The following is a 20,139-nucleotide window of genomic DNA, read 5'->3' as shown; positions in this document are numbered from 1 at the left end:
TATGATACACCTTGTGTAAGATAAATGGATGCGTTAACATTTGTGTGGTAGATAAAGATACATTAGGGACTGTAGATAAGGTCGTTGACCATTGAGCCCTTGATGCAATAACTACCAAATCTTGAAATTTAGTATATAGTACCCCATATAGTCATGCTAGAAGTCCTTTCTTATGTGTCTTAGAATCTAATAGGGAGATTGTTGACTTATTTAATCTTAATTTTAAATCACAGGAGCAGGACTGTGCTTTATAGCATGTCTAAGCTGGAGATATTGAAAAAACCCATTCTTCGGGATTTAATATTTTTCCATCATTTGAATAAAAGATTTTAAAGTATCCTCTTGAAATAATTGATTCAGGTACTTTCCGGGTCCTGTTTTGATACCCCACACAAGACTTTGCCCTCTGGAGCGAGATGCGGAACGCACGCCATTGCCAAGGGTCTAGCCTACTCGCACATGCTGTATACACCTACTGCCAGGCCAGGCATTTCAACATGTGAGTGCTTCTGCTACTTTTTAAACTTCATTAAAATACTACACACCAAAGTACAGTTAGAAGTGCAGTCACTGTAAATATGAGGGGTAGATCTGAAATGGGGGAAAGCTCTGCTGATTTTATCATCCAATCATGTGCCAGCTAAAATGCGTTTTTTTATTTTCCTTGCATGACCCTCTCGAATCTACAGCGACTGCACATTTGGTGCAATTTCAAGTACACTTTGCACTTTTAGTGCAAAGTGGATTTCCATTTCATAAATAACCCCCTATGAGACTTCTATTCATGTCTCCTGGAGTCATTTTTCACATCCTGGTTTCATCTCGAGGAGCCATTGGAGTGGAATTTTGCTGACAGGGGAATTAAATTATTCCAAAATCACTTTTTGACAATCCTGTAAAAAGAGTCCAAACATTTCTGGTGAATGGCCACCTTCCCATTGAGCACTCATGGTGGAAGAACTAGAAGTTCTATCTCGGAGCACACTTTGGTGTTGGGATTTATCACTTATGGACTCGTAGCTTGCTTTTCGTGTATTTTATACATTCGGTGTTACCTTGTAGCATTGAATGATCACGTTATTGCATTCACCCTATTTTTCCACAGCAACTTATTGAACTTTTTAGTGCCTCCTTCTTAAATTTTATATACACAACCTTATTATAATATGGAATAAATATTTAACTTGTTCAGATCCATGCTATAGCCGAATGATGGCTACAGCGCGGATCTGCTTTGTTGGGAGTACGTCCTCCCCTTTCAAAGCTGACCATGACCCCCCTCCCCCCCGAAGGGGGGCGAGGCGTGCACTATGATCACCCTAGTCAATGAGTCATCACTGATCGTGGGCCCTTACCACATGATAAGCTATCAGCCAATGACAGCTGATTATGTGATGTAAATGGAGGATCGGTAATCTTTTTTTTTTCTCTTATATTCACCGACTGACACAGCGCCTCTCTTTAGACCATTGGGTTGTTACGCCACCTTTAGGAGAGGACTGGGCATAACATGTTAACATGTAATGAAAAAACTCAGAACTTCTAGTTCCGCCCAAGGGGCGGTCCCTTAGGTAACAACCCCTCAGCCCTTGCAGCTTCAGTTTTATTTTGCCTAGTGATGGAGAAGGACCTATGAACCCTGACAGGCCCATCGGTCCATGTTTTTTCTGCAGAAACTTTGCTTTTTGCGCAAGTTTAAAGATCCTATGATCTGCTATCAAGAGCCGGCTGGGTGACAGGCTGGATAATCTTAAACTTGTAATCCCCCCAGCCTGGCCAGCGAGCGTGTGCAGACCAGAGCTCCGCACTGGGTTGGCCACGACAGGCCTCCACTTCAGAGGCGGTCGGTGAGCGTTAATGCTCTGGGGCGTACACATGACCGGGCTACTGATGTCTGGTGTCAGTGTTCCGGGCCAGCAGTCACCCTGTACTGATCGGAGAGTGGGTCTGTGATGGGATGTCTTCCAGCTCTGCAGGACAGGTAAGTACAGCTCTCCCTGCTTCAGTGGGGCTGAGCAGCTGGGCATTTCCTGGGAGGTCGATTCGGGGGTCCCTCACCTCACTCTCTTCTCTCCCTGTCCCTATATCCCCTCTCCCCTCCAGTGGGGGATGCTGCATGTAGCTGATGAGTGGTGTGTGTGTGTGTGTCATATGCAGGGGCTCTCTGGGGGGGGACTGCGCTTGCTGGCTGTGCCCTGGATGTGTGTGGATCTCTCCCTGAGTGTGTCTGGAGGCTGTACCTGTGGATCGATGTAGCGCTGTTCACCATCCTTTCTCTGCCTGTTTTTGTTTCACTGTCCCTCATGGTATACAGTGTTCGGTGGCCAACTTTAGTGGGGCAAGGATCAGCATGCTTCCCTGTGTTTGTCCTTTTATACTGGACGCTCAGCGGCCATTTTCTTGAAGCCTGAGCATGTTTTTGATCAGTTCCAATGCCATTTGCAGCAGCTCTGGACAGCGCAGTGGGTTCTCCTTTGCACCTGGGAGCTGACACAGGACACAGGCACTACTAGCTGGACAGTGCAGAACCAGTCAGTCCTGCGGGAAAGAGCCTCTCAGCCAGCAGCAGTTACATCACTGTCCTAAGTCCTCATCAGGCGGCAAACAGGGTAGGGTCAGAACGGCTTTAGAAACTGGTGTTTCTTCCCCCGTAATCCAGGCAATTGCAACCGGTTCACGTGCAGAGTGTGCAGTGCCTCTGGACGCTTTTTCGGCGGTCCTCAATTCGTTAGTTGCCAAGATGGAGGCAGTGAGTGGGCACAAAGGTGGTATAATGCGGCCCTCCCCCCCCCCCCCCCCCGGTCCTCCGGGGAGAGCTCTGGTGCATACTCGGACCCTGCTCTGTTGTTTCAGATGATGCTGAACAGGACTGATCGGACAGTGAGGATGAGTTCCCGTCCAGGTCCGTGTGCAACAAAGGGCTTGTTGGAGCACTTATCACAGCTGTGCGTTGTACCCTGAAGAATCAGGAGCCAGCAGATCCCTCTGCTGATGTAGCGGTCCCTTTTGGGTCCCGTAAGCCAGCCCGTTCACCTAAGGTGTTCCCGTATCGGACTTATTTTGATAAGTTAATTTACTTTGGGGTCGACTGCAACGGACCTTTTCGATCCCCAAATACATTGCGGTGCGTTACCCCTTTGAGGAGAGCCTTCTCAAAAAAATGGTTGGCTCCTCCGGTCGTGGACCCCCCAGTATCAAGGTTAAACAAAGTAACCACGATACCGGTAGGGGGGACTCCTGCATTTAAGGACCTCATGGACAGGAAGACCGAGGCAGTGGCTCATTCCTTGTTTACGGTTTGGGAGTCAACCATGCGACCAGTACTGGCATCCGCACTTGTGTCGCAGACACTGAGTGGGAAAAACTGTTGTACCGTGAATTGGGAGAACAGGAACTAGCAGACCAACTAGTGCAAGGCCTGAAGTACATTTGTGATACAGCCCTGTATATCCTTCCTCTGTTATCCAGGGCTTCAGTGTCAGCAGTGGTGCTGATGCGCCTGATTTGGTTAAAATGTTGGTCTGCTGACCAAGCATCTAAGAAAGCCCTGACGGATCTTTCCTTCCTTGGCGACTGGCTCTTTGGAGCCTCTTTGGATGACATTAAAAATGCCACAGGTGGTAAGAGTACACTACTCCCACAGGCAGGAAGGCTAAGGAGCCACGCCGTAGTCATGGGCCCTCTGTCTCCTCTCACAAACGGCTTTTTCGTCCGCTCGGGGCTTTGACTAAGCGTCCCCAGCCGACAGGACGACCTCTGAAGGACCAAAGCGTCTCTGGAACCGCAAGCATAACAAGCCTGTGAGCTAAAGTGCTACCACATGAAGGTTTGCCACCGCCCGCAACACAGGTGGGGGGTTGCCTTTGGGAGTTTGCAGCCCGGTGGACCTCTCGGTTGTCTGACCAATGGGTCTGCAATCTGATTTCCTCAGGCTACAAGATGGAGCTCCTCTCTTGGCTGCAAAACAGATTCTTCCCCTCCAGCATACCCGTATTCCTGGGTCGCCGGGAGGCCCTTTTGGGGGCGGTAAGGGTCCTGCTGAGTCGTGGGGCGATAGTACCTGTTCCGGAATTGGCACATTTCCAGGGGTTCTACTGAAACCTGTTTGTAGTCCCCAAAATGGAAGGGGTACGTCCAATCTTGGACCTGAAAGCCCAGAGGTTCAGAATGGAATCCGTTTGCTCAGTAGTCTCTGCACTCCATCAAGGGGACTGCCTGGCGTCCTTAGACATCCAGGATGCATACCTGCACATAACCATATGCCTCAGAAGTTTCTGCAATTTGCAGTCAGGGAAGCCCAATACCAGTTTGTGGCTCTCCCTTTTGGTTTGGCATCAGCCCCCCGAGTCTTTACCAAGGTATTGGCTCCTGTTTTGGAGTTTCTGCGGCAACGCGGGATTGCGATCGTGGGAAACCTAGACGATCTTCTTCTGAGTGCATGGTGATCAAGCAGACCCTGCAGGAATTTGGTTGGCTGTTGAACCTAAAGTCGGTGATCGTACCTACTCACCGCTTGGAGCAGGCTTACTGCTGGACTCCATGGAAGCAAGAGTTTTTTTTCTCCCTTCAGACAAGTCGCAGACTATCAGAGCCACGGTAAAGCTGTTGATTAACCGCAGGTGGTCATCGCTATCGCTACGCTCTTGCATGCGAGTCCTGGGACTCATGATGGCCTCCTTCGAGGCAGTACCGTATGCCCAGTTTCACACCAGAGTCCTGCAGAAGGAGATTTTGACAAAATGGGACAAATTTTCATTGTCCCTGGATCGACAGATTCAGGTGAGCCAGACAGTCAGGTATTCCCTGATCTGGTGGCTGAGGTCCCCGACACTATGCTCCGGGAAGTTGTTCACACCTCTGTGGACAGTGATCACGACGGACGCCAGCCTATCGGGCTGGGGTGGAGTAATGGGAGTTCAGTCGACCCAGGGCCTCTGGTCGGTGGAGGAATCCAAGTTGCCGATTAATCTGCTCGAGCTGAGAACGATCAGGCTATGCCTCTTTACATGGTCGATAAGACTTGGAGGGTGTCCGATCAGGATCCAATCTGACAATACCACGGCAGTAGCATACGTCAATCACCAAGGAGGAACAAGAAGCTCGGCCGCCCGGGAGGTCGCTCACTTTCTTCAGTGGGCAGAGCAACATGTACCTGTCGGCCATTTACATCCCGGGAGTGGAGAACTGGCAGGCGGACTATCTAAGTCGTCAGGTGCTAGACCCAGGAGAATGTGCGTTGCATCCGGAGGCACACCGGACGTAGATCTTCTGGCCTCCTGTATCAATTGGATGGTGCCTAGATTCATGTCCAGGACAAGAGATCCTTGGGCAGACATCCTGGTGGCTCCGTGGGATCAGTACCAGCTGATCTATGCCTTTACTCCGCTAAAACTGTTACCATGTCTGTTCCGCAGAGTGGAGGCTGAGGGAATCCCAGTAATTCTGATTGCCCCAGATTGGCCCCAGCGTCCCTGGTACACAGACATAGTGTACCTGGTGGCGGATGGCCCTTGGTGACTGCCGTTACGAGAAGACCTTCTGTCTCGAGGTCCGATTCTCCATCCTGCTTTACCATCGCTGATTTTAACGGCTATTGAGAGCCAGGTGTTGAGGAACCGGGGTCTTTTAGACTCCTGATCCCAACTATGCTGAGAGCGCGGAAATCATCTTCTCAGAAGATATATCATCATACCTGGAAGACCTACATCTCCATGTGTAAGGAGAAAGGATGGCATCCGCGCTCCTTTCCTATATCCAGGATCCTGCTGTTTCTACAGCAAGGAGTAGACCAGAAATTTGCTTTAAGCACCCATAAGGGACAAATATCAGCTCTGGCTGTCTTTTTTCAGTGACCCCTGGCATCTCACACTCTAGTGAGCACTTTTGTTAAAGGGGTCCGTCATGTAGTTCCTCCTGTGCGTCCATCGTTACTTCCATGGGATCTGAACCTGGTGTTGTGCTTCAGAAACCACCATTTGAAAATATCAGAGAGATTCCCCTGTTGACTCTTTCCCAGAAAGTAGTCTTTCTAGTGGCCATCACATTGGCCAGGAGGGTTTCGGAACTGGCTGCCTTTTCTTGCAAGTCGCCCTATCTGGTTATCCACAGGGATAAGATGGTGTTGCGTCCCCAACCTTCTTTTCTGCCGAAGTCGGTTTTGGCGTTCCACATCAATGAAGACATTGTGTTACCATCTCTGTGTCCTAATCCAACACATCCTAAGGAAGTGGCCCTTCATGCCCTGGACGTGGTTCGGGCTCTAAGGGTGTATTTGTCTGCAACGGCTCCATTTCGGAAGTCAGACTCCCTGGTTGTTTTGGTGGCTGGTCCAAAAAAAGGCATGGCGGTCTCGTCGACCACCATTTCCAGGCCAATCAGACAGATCGTTTTGTAGGCCTATGCTTGCAAGGGGCAGGTGCCCCCCTTTCCGGTCATGGCCCACGCCACAAGGGCAATCGTATGTCTTGGGCCTTCCGACATCAAGCGTCTGTCGCTCATGTAAAGCGGTGACTTGGTCGTCTGTTCACACTTTTACAAAATTCTACAAGGTAGATGTCAGTGCATCGACTCATGCCTGTTTTGGCCGCAAAGTTTTGCAGGCGGCTTTATAATTGCAATTGCACATACATTTTTTTTCCCTTGTGTTTTTTTTTGTGTAAAAACGCAGTAATTTTATGTAAATGCACTGTTGCATTTGTTACCGCAGTTCTGATGTGGTTTGAGGGTAGTGCTTATCTGTTGAGGAACACCCTGTTTTTTTGTGGGTAAAAAAGTTTGGTTATACTCACACACTGTAGTTTTTTTTGTGGGTAAAGTTTATACTAGTTACCATATGCCATGGTGGATGAAGTTTTATGCTGTTTTTCCCACCCCTTGTTTTGGCACTGCTTGGGGACGTCCCAATGGTCTAAAGAGAGGAGCTGTGTCAGTCGGTGAATATAAGAGAAAATAATAGGATTTTTTGTACTCGCCATAAAATCCTTTTCTCTGTAATTCACCGACTGACGCAGCACCTGCCCCTCCTATTTTTCTTTACGTTTTACTGCTTGTTGACTTACTGAAGCTGCAAGGCAAGCTGAGGGGTTGTTACCTAAGGGACCGCCCCTTGGGCTGAACTAGAAGTTCTGAGTTATTTGATTACATGTTAACATATGATGCCTAGTCCTCTCCTAAAGGTGGCGTAACAACCCAATGGTCTAAAAAGAGGAGCTGTGTCAGTTGGTGACTTAGAGAAAAGGATTTTACGGTGAGTACAAAAAATCCTACTTTTTTTTCTTCTCACGCTGACAGCGTGAGTAGAAATAAAGCCGATCGCCGTCTTCTGTTTGAAGGGACATCAGTCCCAAAGAGGCGAAGTTGCCACGTGCCCACCAATGCCACCGATCAGTGCAGCCTGTCAGTGCCCATCAGTGTAGCCTCATCAGCGAACATCAATGAAGGAGAAAAATTACCTGTTTGCTAAATTTATTAACAAAATATAAACGGGTATTTTTTTCTTTTTAAACCGTTTCCAGAGGTGATCAAATACAACCAAAAGAAAGCTCTATTTGTGGGAAAAAAAATGAAATTTCATTTGGGTACAGTGTTGTATGACCACACAATTGTTCAAAGAGTGACAGCGCTTAAAGGTGAAAACTGGTCTGTGCAGGAGGGAGGTTTAGGTGCCCAGCAAGCAAGTGGTTAAAGGAATGTTTTTTTTCTGACATCTACATAGTGCAAGCTTTTTATTTTCAGTCACTTTTTTTTCTTCAAGAGACATAGTAGTCTCAGCCTTGTATTTGGTTTACTAGTCCTAATTACCTTTACTAAAAAAAAACTTGTGTTCCAAGCAAGATTTTTTTGGAATGTTTGTGTTTTGAGTATTGTAACAGAAAAGATAACCTCTGGCTATGAAATTTAAATAGTTTTTTGTCTATATACACATTATGTCTTTTTTGCTAGTGTGTGCTAACTTTTATAGGATGACCGACTGAAAGAGCCATTGCAAAGACTAAAAGTGGCTATCAGCAATGTGATGCCTGGACAGCTCAACAGGTACCAAGAGGACTACCAGGCACATCAGGCCAAAAGTACAAAGTAAGTTTTTTGTTTTTGATTGACTTTTTTTTTTTTTTTCCCTTACTGGTCTTATAAACCCTGTAGAAAAAAAGCAACCCTCCAGCTAGAGCACAGTGGTTTCAGAGAATTGCAGAAATCCAACAAATGGAAAATTTAACAATGACAATGAGAGATCAAGATGAGAAATATCAGAAGATTTGGGCTCCATATCTAAATTATAGAGAAAGTATGATGTAAAACATTTGAAATATGGTAGAGCTGGCGGGGTGAGGGGGGGATTATTATGAAAATTCTTTTTTTTTTTTTTTTTTTTTTTTCTTGGGAGGGAATGGTGAGGGATGGGGGAGGATGACGTGGAATTGAGGTATGGATTGAAATATTATAAGATAGAGCTGTTAAAAAAAGTTGTAGATATATAACGAAATAGAAAGAAAAGAGAAAAAAAATAAAGAATTTATAAAATAAACCCTGTACTTGTACAAAATAACCTTTGCCTTGCTGTCATACAATGAATTTCTTCTTTCTTTTCACTCTGCTTGGTATAGAAGAATTTTGGGTACATGTAAACAATTTCACTTGTGGCAAAATAAGATAAACAGCAAAGTTGCAAAGAATGATTTATTGACTTTAACCCCTTTATGCCCAACTCTTTCTGGCACTTGTTGCTTACAAGTTAAAATCAGTATTTTAACTTTTTTTTTTTTTTTTTTATCAGAGGCCCTAGAGAATAAGATGGTGATTCTTGCAAAATTCTATGCTGCGCTGTATTTGTACAGTGGCCTTTCAAATTCTTTTTTTTTTCTAAGAAATACACTTTCATGAATTAAAAAAAATAAAAAAACAAAGCAGTAAAGTTAGCCCATTTTATTTAATAATGGGAAAGATGATACGCTGCATAAATAGATACAAACATGTCATGCTTCAAAATTGCACACACTCGTGGACTGGCGACTAACTACGATACTTAAAAATTTCCATAAGCGAAGCTTAAAAAATGTCCACAGGTTACATGTTTAGAGTTACATAGGAGGTCTGGCACTAGAATTATTCTTTTCACTTTAACGATCACGGGGATACCTCACATGTGGTGTTTGAACAGGATTTACATTTGTGGGCGCGACTTTTATATGCGTTCGCTTGGGCGCTTACATATTTTTTTTTTCTTATTTTTTTTTTATACCCTGCCCCCTACCGTTCAAACCAAACATGCGAGCTATCGTTGGAGCACGAGCAATTATTCTAACTCTCTCCTCCTGTAACTCAAAAATGGTAACCTGTAGAATTTTTTTTTGAAAACTGACAATTTTTATTAATTAAAAAAAAAAAAAAAAGAGGGGAACATAAATAAGAGGGGGTCAACAAAAAGAAGGGAGAAAGAGAACAAAGCATTTCCAATAAAGAGCACAGGAGGATACATAGTACAATAATAATCACAGCATCAGATTGCCAGTTGATCCAACATCATAGCTAGGGGTAGGACTAGGTGCCGGTTCATGAAGTTTATGACCCCTGACATCATAGTGAGCTACTATATAATAAAAGGGCCGCAATAGTGAACCTCCTGTACCATGTCTTTTTAACAAATAGAAATAGGAGCATTAGAGGAGGGGAAAGCTAAGTCAAGAAAAGGAGAGAAAGATAAGAGATAGAGTGTAAGAGGGTTAAGGCAGCCTCCCGCCCCAGGGGCTTAGCATTGTCCCAGAAACAGCCACCTCATGCAGCATTAGGCCCGGTGAGAAGAGAGCCGTGTATCATAAGGCTGGCGGAGTCTCCAATAGGACCCAAGGTTCCCATATTCTATTGTGCTTATCAAGGGTGTCATTCAGGGAGGCTGTCAGGTATTCCATTCTCTTAACATCTCTGATCCTGGTGTGGAGTTCAAATAGGGGGGGGGGGGGTCCGTCTGTTTCCACTTTAGGGCCACCAGGCAGCGTGCTTCTGTTAACACATGCTACCATAGTTTCTGTGACATTTTTGTGAAGGAGACGGGTGGCAGACCTAACAGATAAATTTGGGGATCTAAGGGCACCTCAGCGCCGAAGATAGATCGGAGCAAAGATTGCACCATCAGCCAGTATGGGAGAAGTAGGGGGCACGTCCAGTAGATATGGAATAGCGTTCCCCTATCTTTATGACATCGCCAGCAGCGAGAGTCAGTCAATGGGTATATGGAGTGGAGCAGGGCCGGGGTCTGATACCAATGGAATAAGATCTTGTATTGGTTCTCCTTGTAGAGCATGCAGATGGAGCTTCTGGAAGCCTGTGACCAGATACGCTGCCACGTGCTTAGGGGTATAGTTTCACCCAGGACCTGCTCCCACTTGCCCATATAGGCATGTCGTGGCCCGTCTGGTGACGGGGACATGATCAGAAGCTGATGGGTGCGGGAGATCATACCCTTTGGGGAAGAGCCCTCCAAGTATATTTTTTCTAATTCAGTTAAAGGGGAAAAGCGAAGGTTGGTCACAAACGATTGTGCATAGTGCCGCAGTTGCAGATAACTAAAGAAGGCCTGTTTGGGTAAATTAAAAGTGTTTTGCAGGTCCTGGAAGGATTTCAAAAATCTAGTTCTGGGGTCTATCAGGTGGCCATAGTGGAATAGGTCTCTTTCCATCCAAAAGTGGGACATCTATGAGGTCATGCTGTCCGGGATATTAGGCGTGAACAGAAATGAGGTCACCGGTGAGGAGGTAGTAGTAAGCGGATACGACAGTTTCGCACGTCGCCAACCCGTAGAAATTTTTAAACGTCTCTTATGGAGATATTTAAGGGTGAAAGTTTGTTATTCCATGAGCGGGCACAATTTTGACATATGACATGTTGGGTATCAATTTACTCAGCGTAACATTCTCTTTCACAATATAAGAAAACAATTGGGCTAACTTTACTGCTGTCTTATTTAAGTCAAAAGATGTATTTATTTCCCAAAAAATTGCACTTGTTAGACCACTGTGCAAATACAGTGTGACAAAGTATTGCAACAACCTCCATTTTATTCTCTAGGGTGTCTGAAAAAAATGTTTTGGGTTCTAAGTAATTTTCTACCAAAAAAAAAACTGATTTTAACTTGTAAACAGCCATTGTCAAAAAGAGGATTGGTCCTTAAGTGGTTAAATCTGGTGCCTTTAAGTCTTCAGTAAACCAAACGTGATGTCATGATGCAAAAGACGGACAAGTGTTCAGTTTTTTTTACAGTGCCTTTATTTTTCTCTTTCATCCATGTCCAGGGAGATTGGCTACAGTGCCATGGGCTGTAAACCTCTTGACATAGTTGCACAAAGTGGACACAGGAACATTACGATCTCTGTAGATGGACTTGTAACCTTGAGATAGTCCATGTTTTTCCACAATTTTTGTTCCCAAATCTTCAGACAATTCTTTGGTGCTCTTTCTGTTCTCCATGCTCCATGTGGCACACAGACACAACAGAAAGATTGACTAAATTTTGCTCCATTTTGGCTGGTTGCCATTGTGATTGCTATAGTCTCAGCACCTGTTACTTGATACAGGGGATTTTATTTACAAATTACAGGAGCATCACAAACTTGAAATGCACTATATTTCTTAAAATTTTAAGAAGGTGCCAATAATTTTGTCTAATAAATTTTTGGAGTTTTGGTGGAATGTCCGATTTGGCTTTTTCTCCACTTTTTGTGTCCTATCAATACAAACAACATAAACATGAGAATACCTAAAAATTTGTAATTGTAACAATTTTCTGGGCGAAGTGGTGTATATTTGACAGAAAAGCAGGGGTGCCAATATTTTTGGCCATGACTATGTCTTAGGCAGACACTCGCATAACCAATGTTACAGCAGTCCTTCAAAGAATCTAGTGCCAGCTTTTAAAATGGTTATGGCAATGTAACTGAACATGTAGGGAGAGGTATTTCACTCCGGGCCAGGACCAAGCACGTCAGAAGTGATATCAGTGGGCCGCTGAAGGATACTAGGCAGAAGCCACTCATAGTCGGAACTGCAAAACATGGACCACAAGCGGAAAGTCAACCATTAATGAAGCTCTGATTACTGAGTATTTTCATGAGTACTCGTACTTTTAAAAATGCTCCTGATATTGAAACTAATACTTTGCATTCATACAAAATGAATCGGCGCAAATCACAGTGCAGAGAATCAAATGGCATTTGAGGAGGAGTGCGGTGCGATTCCTGTCGCATACGATTTCCTGCACTGCTCTTGTGTGAACCTATGCTGAAATCGCTGTCATGCCTTGGTTCACACAGGAGTGGTGGGGAAATCGCATGCGATTTGGACAGGAGTCACACCACATTCCTGTTCAAATTACATGCGATTCTTGCAGTGCAATTTGCGCCCATTCATTTTGCAATGTACAGGGATAGGGACAATTGTAGACACTCAGGTTGAACTGGATGGACTGGTGTCTTTATTCAACCTTACTAACTAATTTTGTATCGGCGCAAATCACCATGTAAACTTTCAGTACCCAGTAATATTGGCGAGTATTCGTTGATAAAAATCCAGTATTGGTGCATCCCTAGGAATCATGACAGTGTTTCGCACTAGGGGCATTTTTTTAAATCACATGGTTACTAGAAGCCAATCAGATTTATTTGAACTAGTCATATTGGGAGGCGAACAAGCCAAGTTTTATGCTTGAATGGCACCAGGCGGGTGATCGAGTCCCAAGCACTTGTTTGATGTTGTTTATTTTTGGTGGCTATCACTTCTGTGTGCTGAATGTCTGAGCTGACAGACTTGTCCTGTAGGTGTAATTTGGTCTTAAACAAAGATAAGGTGGTTTTCCATCCATGGCCTTCATTTCTTCCGAAATGAGAGTCTGATTTGCATGGGGATAGTGTCTTTCTCTATGCCCATTCCCATCACATCCTAAAGAGGTTGCGCTACATTCCTTGAATGTGGTCCAGGCGATTCGGGTGTATCTGTCGGCTACAGCTTTTCAGGGATCGTGTTCTCTTTGTGGATATGGACTGGCCGAGGAAGGGCCTGGCAGCCTTCTCTGCCATCATTTCTAGGTGGATCAGGCAGGCAGTGGTTCAGGCTTACAGCATTAAGAGTCTGATGCCTCCCTTCCCAGTTACAGCACTTCTGAGCATTCTGACATTTAGGTATCAGTGTCTCCAGTTTGAAGATTTCTACCTGGTCTGTGCATAATACTCTTCCTTTGGTAAAATCAGCCACTATAGGGACCTGTACTGTCTCAGATCATGCCCCTGTGTTAATAGGTTTAATGTTGTCTGATCAGCCTATACAACAATATAATTGGAAGCTGAATGACTCTTTTCTCAGAGAACAGATTATACGGATCTTTCAACTGCTCTGGTCTGTTATTTTTCAGAGAATAAGTCCCCTGAAATAGCTGATTTTATGTTATCTGAAGCCCATAAGGCATATATGGAGGGTTAAGCTAATTGAATTGGGGGTTAGAAAAAACAAAGAACAAAAAAAATTGAATTACAACTGGTAGCTGATCTGGAAAGGGCACACAAACTTTCTTTGCACAGCTGCTCTGGTAAACCTTACGTATAAATGGGGGGAGCTTAAATTGTTACTTGAATTGGATCTTAAAAATTGCTCCTAGCTTGTGTCTCAGAGATGATACGAATGGGGACAAATTGTTGGCCTGTTCATTGCAGGAAAAGAAAACGTCTACCTTTATTCCTAAAGTTAAATCTTACTCCGGGGAATATGTATATACTGCAGCACACATTGCACAGGTTTTTTTTCTATTTTTACGAAGACCTGTACAATGTGAAAGATACTAACCCCAGAACTTATAGAGGAAAGACAGAAAAATGTTACATTATCTTGAACAGGCACAGCTCCCTAAATCCCTATCGAGTCGCTGCAAAAAATGGAATAAATTCAGAGGAAGAATTTTATGCAGCTTTGAAAACCCTTGGATGAATCCCCAGGACCAGATGGATTTACCATTTTGTATTATAAAATATATAAAGAGATCCTTGTCCCATACTTGACTTCTTATGAGTCAGTTACTGCACATATACTGTATCCGTGTTTCCAAAACCAGGGAAAGATCTAACTTGCTGCAGAAGCTTCCGCCCAATATCATTACTTAACGCAGATATAAAGTTGTAAGTAAAGGTTTTGGCTACTTGCTTTGATCCCATGGTAGATAGGACTGGATCAGACAGGTTTTGCCCCTGGATGTGAAGCAAGGGACAACTTCTTACGAACCCTGTCCATTATTTCCTATGTTGGGGATAATTTCCAGCCTACCCTGTTACTTTCAACCAACGCTGAAAAAGCATTTGACGGGGTGGACTGGGAATACCTGATGATTAAATTTGAGATTGGGCCCAAGAATGTTTCACCGAATTGCATCTTTATGTGGGCAACTAACTGCCCGTATAAAGGATAATGGTTTGTTAAGCGACGCATTCACCCTTAAAAATGGTACGTGTCGGGATGTCCATTATCACCAATTTTATTTTCTATTTATTTAAAACCCTTTCTTTCGGCTGTACGGATGAATCCAATTATACATGGTGAAAAAGTGAAGGGAAAGGAACATATATTATATGCATATGCTGATGTGTTGTTATATGTTCAACAAACAAGGATTACTCTGCCAAATTTGCTTAGATTAATACAGGAATTTCAATCTATATCTAATTTTAAAGTTAAAAAGATTAAATCTAAAATATTGAATATTTCGATACTATTATGTGAGGCAAAAAACATGAAACTGGTATTTACCTTTACTTGGCATTCGTCTACGTTAAAATATCTAGGTATTTATCTTACATCTAACCTTACTAGTTTGTTTTGACATAACTATCTCCCCTTGCTTATTAGAATAAAAAAATTTGATCTACATATATGGTCTTCCCTTTGCCATTTGTAGTTAGGGAAGATCAATGTCCTAAAGATGAATGTTCTTCCTCTCTTCCTCAAGTTTTATTTACCTACCAAATGTTACTTCTAGGAGCCCCCGCAGGATTTTTTTTAGATGCGTCAGTCTATTAGTACACACTATCTGAAAGGGATATTGCACTAGAACATCATGTAATTTATTTCGCCATAAAATGGGGGGGGGGGGGGGGGAGGGGGGCTGACAATTATTATTACACGCATGACAGACTGGAAATATGCTAAAAAGACTAAACTTTGGGTCGAACTAAAAATGACAGATTTTGTTCATGGGATTTTACCATTGTGGCTGCCATCCACAACGTCTCCACTGGCTAGAGCTAAGTTGGCATTATGGGATTCCCTGCATACTTAATATTGCTGGGAATAAAATTCCCCAATAATGCCTTTGTTGGGGCATAAATATTTTATGCCAGGATCCCTAAATAAGGGTTTTGAATCATGGTTACATAGTCGGGTTGAAAAAAGACACACGTCCATCTAGTTCAAAAAAATAAATACAATCCCATATACACAATCCTTCACCCACAGTTGATGTAGAGGAAGACAAACAATCCAGGCCTTTTTTAAAGCAATCTACTGAGCTTGCCAGAATCCCCTCTATAGGTAGTCTATTCCACATTTTCACAGCTCTTGCTGAGAAGAAACCTTTCCGGATTTGGAGATGGAATCTTTTTTTGCCTCTAGAAGTAAAGAGTGCCCCTTTGTCCTCCTGTGGTGACCTTAAAATGTATAACTCAACACCAAGTTCACTATATGGACCACTAATGTATTTGTACATGTTGATCATATCTCCCCTTAATCTCCTCTTCTCAAGAGAATAAATTCAGTTCCTCTAATCTTTCCTTATAGCGGAGTGCTCCTCCATGCCTCTTATTAGTTTGGTTGCACTTCTCTGCACTTTCTCCAGTTCCCTGATAACTTTTTGGGAACTGGTGCCCAAAATTGAACTGCATATTCCAGACTCCTCTGGAATGCATGGAGGTCAGTAATACCTCAGTCTTAATAATGATTTGTGCAGGGGCATAATGAGATGTTAATCCACTGCATAGCCTGGTGTCATCTGCAAAGACAGAAATGGTAATCCCAGACCCTATATCATTTATTAAGATCTTAAAAAGTAAGGGTCCCAACACTGAACCTTGGGGTACACCACTGATAACCTTAGACCATTCAGAGTAAGAATCATTAACCACTGCTGAATTTGTTTTTTGTTTTTAGCCAGTTTTCTATCTTTCCAAGCCTGTAGACTTTACCTTACACATTACATTAGCCGTGTGTGGGCAAAAGTGTCAAACACTTTTGCAAAGTCCAAGTATACTATGTCAACCACCACCCCTCTGTCCAAGGTTTTAGTTGCCTCCTCATAAAAAGAAATCAGGTTTGTTTGACAACTTCTGTCTTTCATGAATCCCTGCGGTCTGTTGCTTAAAATCTTCTTCTTTTTTTTTTTTTTTTTTTTTCATACATCAGGGGACACAGAGCCATAGTAGTTACTTTGTGGGTTAATAGGCCACCAATAGGTGATGGACACTAGCACGCCCTAAGATCAAAAGTGCACTCCCTATATAACCCCTCCCATTACCTGGAGCACCTCAGTTTTTTTCTCCAGTGTCTAAGGTGTTGGTCACAAGTAAAGATGTGCTGTGCTGAGTTCCACTGGAAGCAATCCTTGCTGGGGCTAGCCATGCTGACCGAATCCATTCAGAGTGTCCTTTAATGGGCCTAAGGAATGGTACCCGGGCCTCGTGTCCGAAGAAACAAGGTTTTGCTTGCAAATGCTTCTCTTTTTAGAGCTGGACCATGGGATCCAGTACTTTATTGTAGTAAGGCCATAAAGTTTTTACTGGCAGGGTGCTGTTGCAGGTCCTGGATTGTGGATAGCCTCTAGGTTCCCCTGTTCCTGAAGGTTTCGAAGCCCATCGTGAAGATTGGGTTCATCTCAGATAACCCTGCAGCAGGAAGGTAAGTGAAGATTTCTAAGAAATGTCTTTGGATTTTCTTATGAATTTCTCCTTTAAGTTTATAATGTTGTCATGCCTATGTGTCACCACTGGGGGCTGTATTGAGCACTCAACGCCTTATGCTGGAAACAGCGCTGTGTCAGGAGCCATCATTTCTCCTCCTCCGTCCAAAAGCAGGTCGATCCTCCGGTAGAAAAGGGGGGGACTGGTATCTCCTCCTGCGCCCCCCATGTTGAAATTAACCCCTTCAGGGGGATTGTATGCCGAAAGCATTCTTTACAAAAAAAAAAGAAAAACAAACAGTGGAGCTGCTCAGCGGTGGTTTTTACCCCTCTTCCACCATGTCAGCTGTTTACTGGGCGCCTGAAGTCCGCCGCTCACGCTGGAAAACACTTTCATTTGAAAACAGGGGTGGGGGGTGTAATCATTGCAAGGCTAACAGCGTCAGACGCCGGCTTCACATGGAGGAAGTTTTTAAAAGCACTGTGTGTGTGGCCGCTGCTGGCTGTGGAGGGACACATGAGCAGGTTTGGTGACACAGGCATTTCCTTTTGACACATTGCTTTATCAGGCTAGGTATTAATAACAGCTTATAGCGCTGGTCTATAACCTAGCAGTGTGCATTCTTTTTGGGAAGTGCCTCTGCTTTTTATGCTTCAGGCTATGAGTGGAAAAGGGACCAGGAACATCTCTAAAGATTTTAAGGGGTCAATGGTTTTACAACAAACTAAATCCGTTTCCAAAAGAATGTCATCCTCCTCTAAAAGTGATACGGCCGGTCAGATTGAGCGGTCAGGGGAGATTGCTGCACTGGACACTTTAGTCCATATATATATATATATATATATATATATATATATATATATATAATATCACACAGGAGGTTTTCTCTTCTACCATTTTTTATTTGGAAAAGAAGATTGATGCTATGATCACTCTCCATAGTGGGGTCTAAACGTAGCAGATCCCCATCTTGTTCTCTGGACCCTCTTTTTGATGTGCAAGATGCAGGAGATCAGGAAGATCTTCCAAGAAATTTGGAAGATACTAATAGATCCTCTTCTGAGGATCCTAATATAGAGGGAGTAGTATCACAAGACAGGTTGCTTGTACACTCTTACTAAATTGGTTAGTTTAACCTTTTTGCTGCCTGCAGCACAGACTCTTGATGAACCCATCTCTGGTTTGGGATCACTAAAATCTCCCCCATCTCGGGGTGCCTTTCTGTTCATTCATGGCTAAAAAAGCTTATATAGTCTGAATGGGAACATCCGGCTAAACAATATTATCCACACTTTATCCTATGGAAGAGGATTTCTATAAGAAATGGGGGTTTCCAGCAATTGATGCTGCAATCACCTCAGTGAACTAGAGTCTCAAATGTCCTGTGGATAATGCACTGTTAAAGGATCCAACAGATAGAATTGGAGCTTCTTTCTAAAAGCAATATGTCTGTAGCAAGTTCTGTAGTGCAGCCGGTCAGTTGGTGTATCTCAGTCCATTAAGGAACAGTTTGTGGAGATACTTAAGATTCTGCCTGAACAGAAGGCCCAGCAATGGGCTGGCGTATCAGATGCAGTTTCACAGTAGATGCTATGAAAAATTATATTATTCAAGCCTCACAGCTTATGCTAGGACTAGTGCATTCTCGCAGAGTTCTATGGTTGAAATATTGCTCAATCGAAGCACTGTGTAAGAAGCTCTTGGCCAGCTTCCCTTTTCATGGTAAACGGCTATTTGGGGATGATCTGGATAAATACAGTGCCTTGCGAAAGTATTTGGCCCCCTTGAACTTTTCAACCTTTTGCCACATTTCAGGCTTCAAACATAAAGATATAACATTTTTATTTTTTGTGAAGAATCACCAACAAGTGGGACACAATTGTGAAGTGGAACGAAATCTATTGGATATTTTAAACTTTTTTAGCAAATAAAAAACTGAAAAGTGGTGCGTGCAAAATTATTCGGCCCCCTTGCGTTAATACTTTGTAGAGCCACCTTTTGCTGCGATTACAGCTGCAAGTCGCTTGGGGTATGTCTCTATCAGTTTTGCACATCGAGAGACTGAAATTCTTGCCCATTCTTCCTTGCAAAACAGCTCGAGCCTAGTGAGGTTGGATGGAGAGCGTTTGTGAACAGCAGTTTTCAGCTCTTTCCACAGATTCTCGATTGGATTCAGGTCTGGACTTTGACTTGGCCATTCTAACACCTGGATACGTTTATTTGTGAACCATTCCTTTGTAGATTTTGCTGTATGTTTGGGATCATTGTCTTGTTGGAAGACCATCTCCATCCCAGTTTCAGGTCTTTTGCAGACTCCAACAGGTTTTCATCCAGAATGGTCCTGTATTTGGCTGCATCCATCTTCCCCTCAATTTTAATCATCTTCCCTGTCCCTGCTGAAGAAAAGCAGGCCCAAACCATAATGCTGCCACCACCATGTTTGACAGTGGGGATGGTGTGTTGAGGGTGATGAGCTGTGTTGCTTTTACGCCAAATATATCGTTTTGCATTGTGGGCAAAAAGTTTGATTTTGGTTTCATCTGACCAGAGCACCTTCTTCCACATGTTTGCGTCTCCCAGGTGGCTTGTGGCAAACTTTAGACGAGACTTTTTATGGATATCTTTTGAGAAATGTCTTTCTTCTTGCCACTCTTCCATAAAGGCCAGATTTGTGCAGTGTACGACTGATTGTTGTCCTATGGACAGACTCTCCCACCTCAGTTGTAGTTCTCTGCAGTTCATCCAGAGTGATCATGGGCCTCTTGGCTGCATCTCTGATCAGTCTTCTCCTTGTCTGAGCTGAAAGTTTAGAGGGCGGCCAGGTCTTGGTAGATTCGCAGTGGTCTGATACTCCTTCCATTTCAAAATGATCGCTTGCACAGTGCTACTTGGGATGTTTAAAGCTTGGGAAATCTTTTTGTATCCAAATCCAGCTTAAAACTTCTCCACAACAGTATTACGGACCTGCCTGGTGTGTTCCTTGGTCTTCATGATGCTCTCTAGGCGCTTTCATCAGAACCCTGAGACTATCACAGAGCAGGTGCATTTATACAGAGTCTTGATTACACACAGGTGGATTCTATTTATCACCATCAGTCATTTACGACAACATTGGATCATTCAGAGATCCTCACTGAACTTCTGGAGTGAGTTTGCTGCACTGAAAGTAAAGGGGCCGAATAATTTTGCACGCACCACTTTTCAGTTTGCTAAAAATGTT

At 43.7% G+C, this 20,139-nt stretch overlaps 1 protein-coding gene across 5 annotated transcripts in view; it reads left to right on the top strand.

Annotated features, from left to right (window-relative positions):
• The window catches only part of UBN2 (ubinuclein 2), an 855,287-nt gene that overhangs the window by 446,023 nt on the left and 389,125 nt on the right, over window positions 1–20,139 (top strand). For all 5 annotated transcript variants that reach the window (XR_013262361.1, XM_077452498.1, XM_077452497.1 and 2 more), the window contains one exon: window positions 7,961–8,076. Coding sequence is in view for 4 of the 5 variants with exons in the window: in XM_077452498.1 (XP_077308624.1) it covers window positions 7,961–8,076 (116 nt within the window). In the remaining variant the exon portion in view is untranslated. The remainder of the gene's footprint in view (window positions 1–7,960; window positions 8,077–20,139) is intronic.

The sequence above is a fragment of the Lithobates pipiens genome, unplaced genomic scaffold (assembly GCF_037356315.1).
Source record: "Lithobates pipiens isolate NorthernLeopardFrog02 unplaced genomic scaffold, aLitPip1_a1.2 Scaffold_23, whole genome shotgun sequence".
Classification (NCBI taxonomy): domain Eukaryota; kingdom Metazoa; phylum Chordata; class Amphibia; order Anura; family Ranidae; genus Lithobates; species Lithobates pipiens.
This window is presented reverse-complemented; position numbering and strand designations above follow the sequence as displayed.